This window comes from Mauremys mutica, chromosome 9 (assembly GCF_020497125.1).
Source record: "Mauremys mutica isolate MM-2020 ecotype Southern chromosome 9, ASM2049712v1, whole genome shotgun sequence".
NCBI lineage: Eukaryota > Metazoa > Chordata > Testudines > Geoemydidae > Mauremys > Mauremys mutica.
This window is the reverse complement of record NC_059080.1, coordinates 27,272,238-27,285,255: the sequence shown is the minus strand read 5'-3', so window position 1 is coordinate 27,285,255 and position 13,018 is coordinate 27,272,238. Positions and strand designations below refer to the sequence as shown.

At 40.5% G+C, this 13,018-nt stretch overlaps 1 protein-coding gene across 1 annotated transcript in view; it reads right to left on the bottom strand.

The window, feature by feature from the left end:
* The window catches only part of LOC123377530 (sodium/hydrogen exchanger 2-like), a 54,967-nt gene that overhangs the window by 6,321 nt on the left and 35,628 nt on the right, over positions 1 to 13,018 (bottom strand). The window contains exons 8-11 of the mRNA XM_045030566.1: positions 12,125 to 12,289; positions 10,746 to 10,857; positions 9,365 to 9,499; positions 4,551 to 4,617 (exon numbers count right to left, since the gene is read on the bottom strand). Of these exons, the coding sequence (XP_044886501.1) occupies positions 4,551 to 4,617; positions 9,365 to 9,499; positions 10,746 to 10,857; positions 12,125 to 12,289 (479 nt within the window). The remainder of the gene's footprint in view (positions 1 to 4,550; positions 4,618 to 9,364; positions 9,500 to 10,745; positions 10,858 to 12,124; positions 12,290 to 13,018) is intronic.

Below are 13,018 nucleotides of genomic sequence, written 5' to 3'. Positions count from 1 at the left end.
ACAGCACACACTCATTGACCTGGAAGAAGCGGTCAATGAACACAGAATTTTCCACAGAATTGTACAGAAACATTAGTGCTAAATACTTTTGTGCTAAGCACTGTGAAAACTCATAGTGTTCAATATCTCACACACAGTATCTGTAGTAGGCCTAGGAACTGAACATTACATGGTGGTTCAAAGCATGAAAGGATATTGCGTCTCTGCATCCTTAAGGATTTACTTTATACTTCCTTCAGATACAATAAACCTGAGCTTCTTTATATAGCAATGTAGATTTCTTTGATTCTTTATTAACATTAAAACATTTAAAAAGTGAGAAAAATAAGGTTTCAGCTCCCTGAGGGCTACAAGTGTGATTGTGAGAACACACAAAGCCAGGTGCCTCTGGTCTTTCTATGTTTGCATTCTAAACTAGTCCATCAAGATATGGACTGTCTTAGTATTGGTAACTTGTAAAGAGCACATTGTTGGCACTTAGCAAAATTAAACAACAATACACGAAAGCACTTAAGCAGCTACTTAACTTTAAGTTTATATTTAAGTCCCACTGATTTCAATAGGACTTGTGCTTAAAATCAAACACAAATATGAGAGCTTTGCTGAATAGGTGGGGTGACCAGATGTCCCGATTTTATAGGGACAGTCCCAATATTTGGGGCTTTGTCTTATATAGGTGCCTATTACCCCCCATGCCCTGTCCCGATTTTTCACACTTGCTGTCTGGTCTCCCTATAAATAGGGATGGTTTCCTGATTCAAGACCATAACTAATAAGGATTTTTTAAAAAAAAATTCTTATGAAGGGAGAATGTTGCTGTAATGACACAGTTAGCTGTGCCATTGCCAGGAAGTGTTAACTCGAGTTTTTGTGTTAATAAAAGTGTTCCCAATGGAGCTGTAATTTAGTTATCATATTGGGGGTTTTTTTCAGGGTAACGGATCAATTAACTTGGGTGACACTGATAAGGCTATCTTTGAGACTGGGCATTTCCTGTACTCATTATAAATGCATTATTAACATTGTACAGACGGCAGATTAGGTCATAGAGGTGACACAATAAGTCACAGAGGTAGGGGAATAGGACTGTTTTTAAAATATTTCATAGAACAGAATTTCATAGCATTCCTGGTGGAGAGGACCACACAGACAACATGCTGAAAGTGAATCTACATGCAGACAAGTCCGAGTTCATAAGAATGACAGGTTTCTTACCTGAATATTTTCTTTCTTTCTATTAGCAGTGTCTCTCTGAGTTCATTACTAACGGGTTAATGTCTCTACCTATGGAATTTGGAGGTGATCTAATGTTGCTGAAGAGTCCAGGACTAAGTTCTGGCCACTAGAAGAGTCTTTCCACAGCTGTAGGAACACTGCAGCAACCAATTATTAGCCCTAAGATAAATCGATATAAGGTATGAAACTAACCTTAAGACAATATAAGTCTAAGTCTCCCTTTAGAGAAAAATGTCACTGTCTGTACTGGTCTTTATAGGCTACCGGTGTGGGTTGAATTTGGAGAGAAGCTGCTAACAAAGAAAATTATCAGGTAAGAAATTTCTCATTCTGTTGCACAGCTTCTCTCCTCATTCATCACTAATGGGGAATAGCGAGCACTGAGTCACAGTGGGGCGGTGGGGAAAGGAAAAGCAGAGATAAATTATTATAGCAAAATAGTAGGCAGGAATATAAGTTTTCCCCCATATAAAGCAAGAGTTTTATAAACTAAAGAATTATGTGGGAACCAACCCAGTAGCACCTTCTTATCAATGGATGCCCCTGCAGAGAAACAGAAATTTGCTTTGCAAATCTTCCTTAGATGAGGCTCATACACGTTCCTCGCAGTGACTCTACAGACTGCTGTGAATAATTTCCCAGGTGCCTAACATGCCAATTGGTGTAGGATTTTTACATCGTGCCTGCAGCAACACTGAGGCTCTAAGGCTCTGGCATTTTGGATTGAATGAAATGAACAAAGTACAACTGGGGTATGTATGATATGATACATCTTCAGAGCTCTGGGAATTCCCATTTATGGCACAACCTTCCAAGGGTTAGAACCATATTATGGGAGAACTATTTCCCAGGAATTGTGGAAAGAGGAACTTACCTTGAACAACAGAAAGGTTTCTGAAGCTATAAGAATAACTTTTTCCTCATGACAAAGACAGAGTGCTTCTTGTAATGACATGGGAACTAATTCCAAAAGTTGCCTTTTGGAGGTAATGGTGATGAGAAAGGCCAGTCACAGGCTTGTCTAATCTGTCACTCTGATTAAACCTGGCATTTGATACTCAAATAGAGAATCCAATGTGCCTGTCTACAAAATGTCACTGTGGCTAGTACTCACATTTATAAGGTGCGTAGATGTAGGACTCCAACCAAGCCTTCTGGAGAAACTCTAATGTGAATGAATTCACCAGAACTTTGGGATTATTATTACAATTGTATTACAATAGCACATAGAGGCCCCATTGGGCTGGGTACTGCATAAACAAAATGCAATCCATGCCCCCAAAGAGCTTTCTGTTTCCCCTCACACCAGAAATGTTAATTTGACCAGATCCATGAATGAAATATCCTGATTGAGTTTTGTTTGGGTACCAAACTATATCAGAGGTTAATGGAGAATCCATGTTGAACTACACTTCTCTTCCGATGTCCAGGTTGTTTAAGTGTAGGTGTTCCCAGTTTGAGTGAAGGAGTCCTTGCTTCAGGAAGTCTGGTATTTTCTGCAGGTACAATGTGAGGACCGTGGCTATCTAGCAAGTCCAAAATGCCTTCTAGGCCAGTGGAGGACAAGAAGGACTTAAACTCTCTCCTTTCCATTTTTCTGCATCTTTTATGAGAACTGTCCTTTTATGAGCGCTTCCTCCCTGTCTTTAGACTCTTCCTGAAAGCTCAGAAGCTCTTCATTGGGCTTTTCAATGTTGGAGTTGGAGCTCTTCAGAGAAGGGTGGGGACCCGACATGCCAGTCTAGCGCTGAGCCCCATGCCCTAGCAGTGTGAGAGTCAGCCGGCTGGGAACTGGCAGGGCATAATTCACCTTCTGAAGATCCCACATTTGCTGCCTTGTGTAGGGAACACCACTTAGAATTAAGCCAGCTGTTTGCAGGACAACTCTTCCATGCCCGAGTTGGAGCAGAGAACTCAGACAGGAAGGTGCTGCAGCAGTAAATCCAGGTGGCTGAAGCCACCATGCTGCTCTTTACCTGATCCATGAGGGGAGGAGGAAGATTATAAGTCATATCTGCACAAAAACAATTACAAATAGAGGTTTTAAAACAAAATGTTTGGGAGAAACTGAGCCAGCAATTGGTTCTACCACCAGAGGCAGAAAACCTGGTGGCCTGGGCTTCAGGGCAGAGCTTAGTCCTGGAGCCTCCAACGATAGCCCTGGGCTGTCTCCGACATCCATAGATCCATAGATGAGGGTATTGACCCATCAGTAATGAATGAGAGGGAAAGCTGTGTAACAGAATACAAGCGTACTAGCGAGGTAATAGCCTACCATCCTCTGGTTATGAAAAGGACATTGAGTACACAATGCTGAGGAAGATAAAAAGGCAAGAAAATTGAATAAAATGATAATAATGGGTGACTTCAGCGTCCCTCATATCACTGGTTAAATGTCACAGAAGGACACATCTTCTGTTTTACTTAGCATGTTCATTCATTGACATGTAAGAGCCTAGGTACTGATCTGAGAATCCCTGCACAAGGACTGGGAGTCTCATTTTGATGCCCACATTCAAAACTTGGGTTCCCAGTAACTTTCCAAATCCAAGTCTTCATGTTATTCTCCTACAGATTCACAGAAAAGGCTTTTGTTCACCTACTGTTCTTCACTCGGGCCAGGGCACAGTCTCACTCCTTACCTCTAGACTTCTGCCCCACAATGGAGGGGACAATACCAACAGCAGTAGGAACTACCTGAACACTTAGCTGTGAAGGAATATGTGGTGTCCCACCCTTTCATATCTGCCCTAGCTGCGGACATCAGAAGCAGTGTTGCCCCATCTTTATCCTCAAACCCTTCTCCTATAACTCTGAGACAGTGGAAAGCTAGATATCTGATGTCGGTGTATTTTAGCTGGTAGTGCACATGTTAAGGGTGCATATTTTATTTTCCAATCTCTACAAGTAGGACTATTTTACTATACATATTTACTAAATATTTTTACTATATTTACAGCCCCCATTTCTGTTTGTGCATGCTACAGACTGTGACCAAAAAAGTGGGCATGTTCCTAATTTACCTGTGAAAAACCCAGATTGGCACATACAAATTGGGTAGGTGATTGACTGACAGCCTCATTTCTATGCACTAATAACTGACTGTGTTTGTGTAAAATAGCTGCCCACCCACTTTATTAACTGAAATCAGTTACTCAGGGAAAGAGAGTGTGCAAAAATGAAAATTTTGCCCCCAGTGCTCCAGTGAATCCCAACAACCCAAGTAATGAATCATTGATGTAACACAATTTATTCTTCTTGAATATATCATAGGGGAAAACATCAGCATGGTCACTCTATGATTTCCCACTTACCAGTTAAGGACCGGTGCAATTTAGGCTTTGTGTCAGGTCCATGATGTGCAGAATAGGAGTCATCCTTCTGTGATTATGAAAGAAAGTAGGTTAGGACTTTTATGGAGATAGCCTGTAAGTCTATAAATGATTCTCATATTTCATACTCAAGCCATTCATGATCCCCATGCACTCTGTTTCCATTTGTTTTAATTTTGCCAAGAGAATACAAGAAAAACAAAAAGAAATGTTTCTAAAAATAGATTAAATACCCAGCATAGATTTCTGGGAGGAAATGTTTACCGACACTTATTTGTTTCATGTTGATGAAAGCGGTCTGAACTCTCAGGGAGCGATTTAGCAGATACGATCTGAAAGCAGCAGATCAGGAGTGATGAGGACCCAGCCAAGTGACTGAGCAGAAACTTGGCAAGGCCACATACATTTATTCCCTGGCTTTATGCCAAGTAGCAGTGGAAAGCTTGCTAGGTAGCGAGCTCATGCTAATGAGTGCTCTCTCCTTTTGCTTCAGCACTAATCTGCACTCCTCAGGAATTTCTATTACCACAGTGCAGCTAGAATTCTTTGATATTGTTTTAACAGGAAATAAGTCCTTTACACAGCCATGATTTGGCTTGTAGGTCCAGAAACCCATGCTGCCAAATCACTTCTGGCCACCTCCCAGACCAATGTTCTGTTTTGTTTTCTTTCTTATTTCCCTTTAACCAGGGGACCTGATGCCCTCAATCCATTGTTTGCAGTTTTGTTGACTATTTTAGTAACAATGGCTTCCAGGGTTGAACAGCAGTGGCCTAGCTCCCTGGAAAGCCATCCCCAAGGGCATCCAAGGACTCTCAGAGCATGTTCCATGCAGTCCCTCTGACACAATTACTAAAGGCAATATGTAATTTATGGCCATGGCTTACAGGCAGCTCCAAATGAGCCATTTAAAGGGGAGAGGGGACTATATGTGTGTAGTGTGTTGGCAAACGAACAGAGGGAAGAGCTAGTGCAAATTTCCAGGGCTACAGGTGCAAGTGTTTTCTGGGTACTGAATAATAATTAAGTGTACTAAGGCTCTGAAACCACAACACCTTTGAGATTCTGGGTTGGATCATATCCCAGATGTGCAGTACAAAGAAACCCAAAAAATGCACATTAATATAGGGCGTGCATTGTGATAAATATCTACAGCAAACGGGAATAGGAAACCTTATCCCTGAATGGTAGCCCTCTTCGATGATTCTTTCCCCTGACGATGGGGGGGAACTAAGACCTGAAATTGAACTTTTTTGAGAAGAAGGATGGTCTTGGGGTTAAGCCTCTGAACTAGCCCTCAGGAAATCTGGGTTAAATTCTTAGCTCTGCCACAGATGTCCTATGTAACCTCGGGTAAATCAGTTAATCTCTCTGTGCCTCAGTTCCTCACCTGTGAAAATGGGGTAGTTAAATTTTCTTTCTTCATCTGACTGGCCTATTTAGACTTTAAGCTCTCCAGGGCAGGGACTCTTATGTATATGCATATATAATATAAATAGAGTGACCAGCTCAATGGGGCCTGGCTCATTAGCTGTTACTGTAGAACTACTTGAATTAAAAAGCAGAGCTGGTAAAAACTTTTTGCATGAAAAGTGTTTTGCAGGGGGAAAAAATGGCCTTTACAAAAAACAGGTCAATATTACTGACATTTGACATGAAAATTTCCATGATATTTTAAACCAAAATGTTTCTGGAGAAATTTTTAATGAAATCTATACAGACATTTTTGTTTACTGAAATCTACATTTTGTTATTGAAAACTGGGATTTTGGTCAATGAAAATTTTTGAAAATGATTTCAAATACTATTGTCATAAAAATATTACAAAAAACCCAGAAAATGGAATTTCGAACCCTGTGAAATAGACACCTTAGCAAATTTTCATTATATCAGTCACCTGCTTTTTATCCAGCTCTAATGAGTAATAACTTTTAAATGCATCTGCCTTTTATTTTTTCCTGCAAAAGGTGCTAAATGGTTGAAGAATCAGGCCTCTACGTTGTTAAAAGCATTGAGATATGATTCAAAGTTAATTATCCCTAGTTGGATTCCTCTGCTACATCAGGCAACATTTTTCTACTAGACTGTAAATGGAAGACGACATGCACATTCCACCAGCACTGGATGTGTTAGTGTGATCCCTTGTACCTTGCTCCTGCTTCCCTCTTAATTCTTCAGATTCTTGCTATCAGTTAGAGGGTATACACAAAGGAAGTTTGTTTCAGGTTTCTTTTATTTCAGGTTTGGTCGGTGAGTATAATTGTAATAGTTCCATCTTGTGGTAAAATGCAGAATAGAATACTGCATGGAACAAGAGCACATACTTTTCTCTGGTATAATGGTCTATATCTGTCTCAAATAAAATCCTGAGGGTCAAATTCTTCCCTGGAATCCACATAAAGCAGAGTATGTGACCCTTAATTACACTTCAGTGCTCAAAAGTTCCTAGTTAGAGTTCTATGGGGTTTTCAGTAATGAATCCTTTCTGCAGGAACATTGACTGTGTGTATCAACTTGGCATAAAACTCTAAGCCTAAATGACATAATATGAAAATATTTGGCTTTTTAAATCTATTTTATCAATGCATTTTTAATTTAATCCAACAAAAAAAACTGCATTTGTATGCAATCAACTGCTATAATTTGTCACTCTATATCATTCCGAGTTATACACTGAGACTCTTTTAGAACACGTATGAGACATATTCCTAGAATTTTCAGACATTAATCAGATTTCTTTCATTTCTGTTTGCTGTAAAAATGACATCAGAAAATTACCAAGAAAAGGTCCTGATTGTGCAAACACCTAGATAAGTAGTCCCACTGACTGCAAAGGATTTCTCTAGTGTGTAAAGTTACTCAAATGTGTGTTTCTAGGATCTGGGCCTAAGTATTTATATTTGTAGCACCAAAACATGGTGACATGACAGTCACTTTGAGCATAAAATTAACATTTTGATAACTTTAACTTTGTTAAATACCAGTTCACTTTCAGACAGTTTCATATTACAATTAACATAATGTAAAGATACATGTTGCAGTGCTACAGGCTACACTGAAGTGTGCTAACTATGTTCCCTGTCCAGTAATAAACTATACCTGCATAAATCCCATTGCAGGATGAGTGCCTCCCTTGACTGTGTGGGGTACCTACTTCCTTCACAAGTTTGCAAAGTGAGCATGAATACAGTACAAGCCATTTTGCTGACTCTACCCATCGCTTACTCACCAGATACAACACAAATGTTCTGGCTTTTGCTCCCTTTACTAAAGGGCATAACAGAGTTCAGTCACCTTAAAGGCCCAATAGAATTATTTAGGGAAAGAATCTTCCCATGTTTAATATCATGTGCACTGCAATATCTAACAGGCACAATAGAGGATGTCTATGATGCTGTGAAAGGGTTAATCCCTGAATGTCCTTACTTAAAATATGCAATCTTGCTCACAACATTAGCATTAGTTTAATGTAGCTCTTTTTAAATTTAATTATACCAAATGTTCTACAAGAACATGCCATGTTGTCTTCTATCTATTTTGAATTATAAGTATCAATCAGCATGTAAATGATCAAATTAAATCTTTTCAGTTGTTTGCATCTACAGCTGAAACACCTTTCTGTGAATGAAGGACTGGAAGTAGAGGCATTTGTTACATTACGTGATATCTTGATTGGCTCTTCAATGACTGGATTTTCAACAAAGAAATCTGAGGGGAATAAAGCTCATGGTGGTTTGGAGCTTCCTATGTTGTATGGGAAATCACTAGCTAAATAAACATTAATCATTTAAATACCATACTTTTCTCCTCTGTTACACAATTTTATTCTTATACACATTAAGAGCCACAGTTTGCCCTTGGAGATTTGACAGCAATTCTGCAAAGCATTTAAGCATGTGCTTAAGTCCCACTGAGCACGTGCTAAAGTGCTTTGTTCAGAAAATATGGACCGCTGAATTGGGGATTTGGAAGCTAAATATTTTGGGTCTGATCTTGCTCGCTTGCTTGAAGTCAATATAAGTAATGGATGCCATCAAGTAGTCACAGGTGTTTGAATCATGCACAGTAATTAATATTCAAAGTGAAATAGTTTGTCAGTTTCTTTGTTAATTCAGAACATGATGGGTCATTAAGTTATGCCAACAGTAAATCTGGCCCTAAAATGGGCCTCTTAGGAATTAGGTATACTATAGTTCTTTTGATTTGCTTTTGTTTCTTGAAGGCTTCTCAAAACTGTAACTAGTTTAAAAAATAACGTCAAAGTTGTGATATAAAAGCCTTACAAAAATGGCTCTGTCTTTCTGAAAAAGTTATTAAAAAAAATATTTACAATACATCTGGGTTGATGACAACTTGTGTCCCCAAGTTTCTGCCTGTTATGAAATCCTACCAGAACTCCTCCCTGCATGAAAAACAGGCCCTTATAACAGAAAAGCCAAGTGTCAATTCATTAAAACTTCTAAGTAAATAACTGCCCTAACACTGATAGAATATCTGATAACTGTGAGCTGAACTTTGTTGTATGAAGGACTACTGCTCATTTATTTGCCAGGGATCTGAATTTTTCAGGTAACCCCAAGAGTTTCGTACTCACTAATATTCAGATGAAGGTTAATAAATTACTTTTATTAAAAGATATCAGAATCTCTTTTCTTTAAAATAACAACTTCCTGGAGTTTGGTGATAACATGTATATGCGTTAGTATAAGACTCCTCACCACTGAATAGACAAGAGAGTGAAAAGGAATCATGCATCATGCCTCTTTACAATTAAAAGATTTCCCAGCCCTCCATACCTCCTTTCTAGAGTGACCAGAGTCACTTCTGTTCATATGGATTTGAAGGCTCCTGTGTCTGAGAATCAGGATCTCCTTTGCCTCCTCTGCTGTCCCACTCTCTCCAGGAAGCGTATGCCTGTTATATGCTGGCACCTGTTCACATAAATCATAAATCATACAGATCCAGCTCCCACTGAAGTCAATGGGAGTTTTTCCATTGAATGGACTTTGGATCAGCCCCATATGCAGCATCACAAAAATAAATTTCCCAGGTGTCAAGTTTTATGGGCAAATTCTGCTCTCACTTCCCTTGGTGTAGACCTGGAGTATTTCCATTGGCTACACTGGACATACTCCAGCTTCAGACTGGTAGCAATAACCAGACCTTGATTCTTTTGCACCCACTTTTTAAAGAGTTTCCACAGAAGTCTTATCTTGTTGCCTCTCTCAGCACAGCAGCAAGACAAAAGGTGGTAGCTCTGTGCCAAGATGCCCATATTAGCCACATTCCTAATGATTTGGCATTTCATGCCTAAGCCAAGAAAGCAAAGGCTTTAGTTGCATCTAAGAGATAAGGCTGCACATACCACCATATGAACAGTGCTTAGATAGTATAGTATAGTATAGTAGAGTAGAGTAGAGTAGAGTATAGTATAGTGCAACTGTTCTGCAAACAGCAGGATTTCCTATGCACCCAATGGTAAATGTTTCACGGCAAAACTGTTGAATGGCTTTAAAACATTTTTTTCCTTTAATTATTACTATAGGGTCACACATCTGCTGCTGCTATTGGCCAAGCTCTTTGCACACACCAGGGGCTCCTTGCATCACTCCAGTTCCCTCTCCCCCAACAACGATGTGTATCACCCTCCCATCCCCTTCTCTTTCAGGGACTCCCTGAATCTCGCCACCTTCTCCCTCCATTGCCCTCTCCCTTAACCAGGGGTTCTGTGTGCCCCCCTATTTTCCCCTCCCCCTATGCCAGGAGCTCTGTGTGCTCGTCCATTGCCCACTTTGCCATATGCCAAGGGCTGTGTCCCCCGTACCCTCCTTCCCCCATACCACAGTCTCCTGCCAGAGGCTCTGCATGCACACACAATCCCTCTTCCCCCCCCGAACCATTCTCTCTCTCTCTTTCAGGGTGTCAACATTTTAAAATTGTATGGGGAGGTTGGACAGAGCTAAAGCTACCACGTTACATACAGACAAACAGAGGAATGCCAACAAGTTGAGTGTTAGTCTTCACTTTGCTTAGCCAACTATTTGCTCTACATCGAGGGAGATCTTTAGTAGCACATCTAAATAATCCCAATATCTGTGCATGCTGCTGAGAATTAGACTAATATTATTTTACAATTCATGTAACTACTGTACTGTAGCTTGAGTGGAAAAACCTTACTGTTCTCCTTATTTTGTATAGGTTCCTCGCCAATATTTTCTGTATATTTTCCAGCACATCTGGATTCAGAGAGTCCGATTCTTTGGCCATTACGGCAGACCTGTGGCTGTCTCTGCAAAGAAAACACCTGGGTTCTTCATCAATGCGTAGTGCATGAGATCAATTTCAAAGGCACTTAATGAAGCTGAAGTTACAATAAGCAGCTTGTTTGCTGAGTAGATAGACTAATACAAGGAGATTGGATTGTGAACAGCAAGAATCATGGAAGAGCAGAAATGTCAGGGGGAGATGGGATTAGAGTCTTGTTACTTTAATTTCTGACATAATTGCCCAAACTTGCCATTATTTTCTCCATAATTTTTGAATGATTTTAAAGTTTGCCACCAAATGCGTGTAAGTGTTGACTGTTCAGGTACAGCCTCAACACAACTCGCTGGGAGTTACACACATACTGCTGCCAGGAGCAGAGACTGAGAGCTTAGCTCCTCGCACTGCAGTGGGGTTATTCACCAAAAGCATTTTCTTTACATCTGTCTGGGCTACACCAGCTCTTCTCACGGAGCAGCCAGCAAGGAGGGGCGAAGGGGTCAGGGAACTCTGTCAGGTTTCCAAGTAACTGTTCCCTCCAGGGGGGCTGGGCTGTGCGGGTGCAGACTCCCAACCCCACAGATTCTGAGTATCCACTGGGAAGGGAAGGTTAGTCCTTGTCCAATGGATGCAGAGGCATCTGCATGGAAACATGGTCAACCTGGCCCTCTTATTATCTGCCCACAAGCTGCGCTGCTTAGTCACTGTGCAACTGCTGCATCTGCAAAAGGTTGAGCTGCAGGCAATGCTGCTTTAAGATTTGATGTGTGTGAGGGTTCCTTGCCCACACCCCATTCCCTGCCTCCAGGTTATGGCAAACTTCTTTCCTCCTCCACACCCGTAAGCGAGATTAACTGTCTGTGTTAACACCCCAAGCAGACAACACATCAGACCTGGTGACCCAGCTACTCCAAATCATACGACAATTTCCATTTCAATTAGGATTTTAAAGGGGTCTGATATAAACTTATTATACAACCATTACGTGCCAGGGGATTGGCTAGCACTCTAATCTTTTAAGGGCCCAGTCACTCAGCATGGATAAACCAAACATGGATTGACTGAACCTGGTTCAAATGGTTAAACAAGAAAACGTCAACAAAATTCAACAATTTTTAAAAATATTTCTTTTAGTCATTTATATTTTACCTAATATCACAAACATGCTAATGTCTGTGTTACAAGCAGGGACACAGTGCGCCTGCAGTCAGAATTCCCAAGCAGGGAATCAACCTCCCATCAGCCTTTCTGAAGTACTTTGTGTCATTACACCAGGCTAGGAAAACACTTACAGCAAAGATGAATGGGACGGCTCATGAATTAACTGCCCTGCTTCTACTAACTCAATGGCATGTTTCCTCTCTAGCTTTTCGTAGAGCAGCACAATACTTGATTTTGGCTGGTCATACTCTCGGAGTAGGAACTTCTGAAGATACTTGCTGTTGAAATATTCCAGTCTGTTCAGGAACAAAAAACAAACAAACACTGCTGTACTGATACTGTAATGCTCATGACTTGAAGAAAACAAAAATAAAACACTGCTGTGCTGAACCTACAATGCTCTTTCTTTGAACAAAATTGCACTGTCTCGTTCTTTCCTCCCCAGGACCCAGAACTGGTTCTGGCAGATTGGCTGCTTTCCAGCAACTAGTGGGTCAAGAGCCTGGTCCTGCCCACCTTGCTTTGTGGGTGTGCAAAGAACACAGGGTTGTGTTCTATATTAATTCTATAATGTGGCAAATGAAGCAAGTTAGAGCTTCTCAGAATGCAATTTGTAATGCAATAAAATGCCTCCAAAGGGCCAAAATGATCGTGAACTCCATTACCTTTGCTTATTACATTAGATCAAACAGAAGTGACTGGGGTCAAACCAGCAGCTTCCAGAATCCTGTCTCAAAGCAGATCCCAGCTCAGTGGTTGAAGGAGATTTAGTTACCAGTACAGATACTCGAGTTTGGCCCCATGTGTCTCTCTCTAGCCAGCAATTTAACCTAGGTGCTACACTCAGAAGGATCCAGTCCTCAGTTGCTTAGTAGACAGTGTTTTCAACACCATCTAGTGGTCATTCCAAAAACAGTCATTCTTAACAAAAGAAGTATCTGTCAGATTACACATGTAAGAATCCTTACCATGAAATCAGGTGTGCATGTTTGTAGAGCAAATAGTAAAAGATGGTAGATTATTAC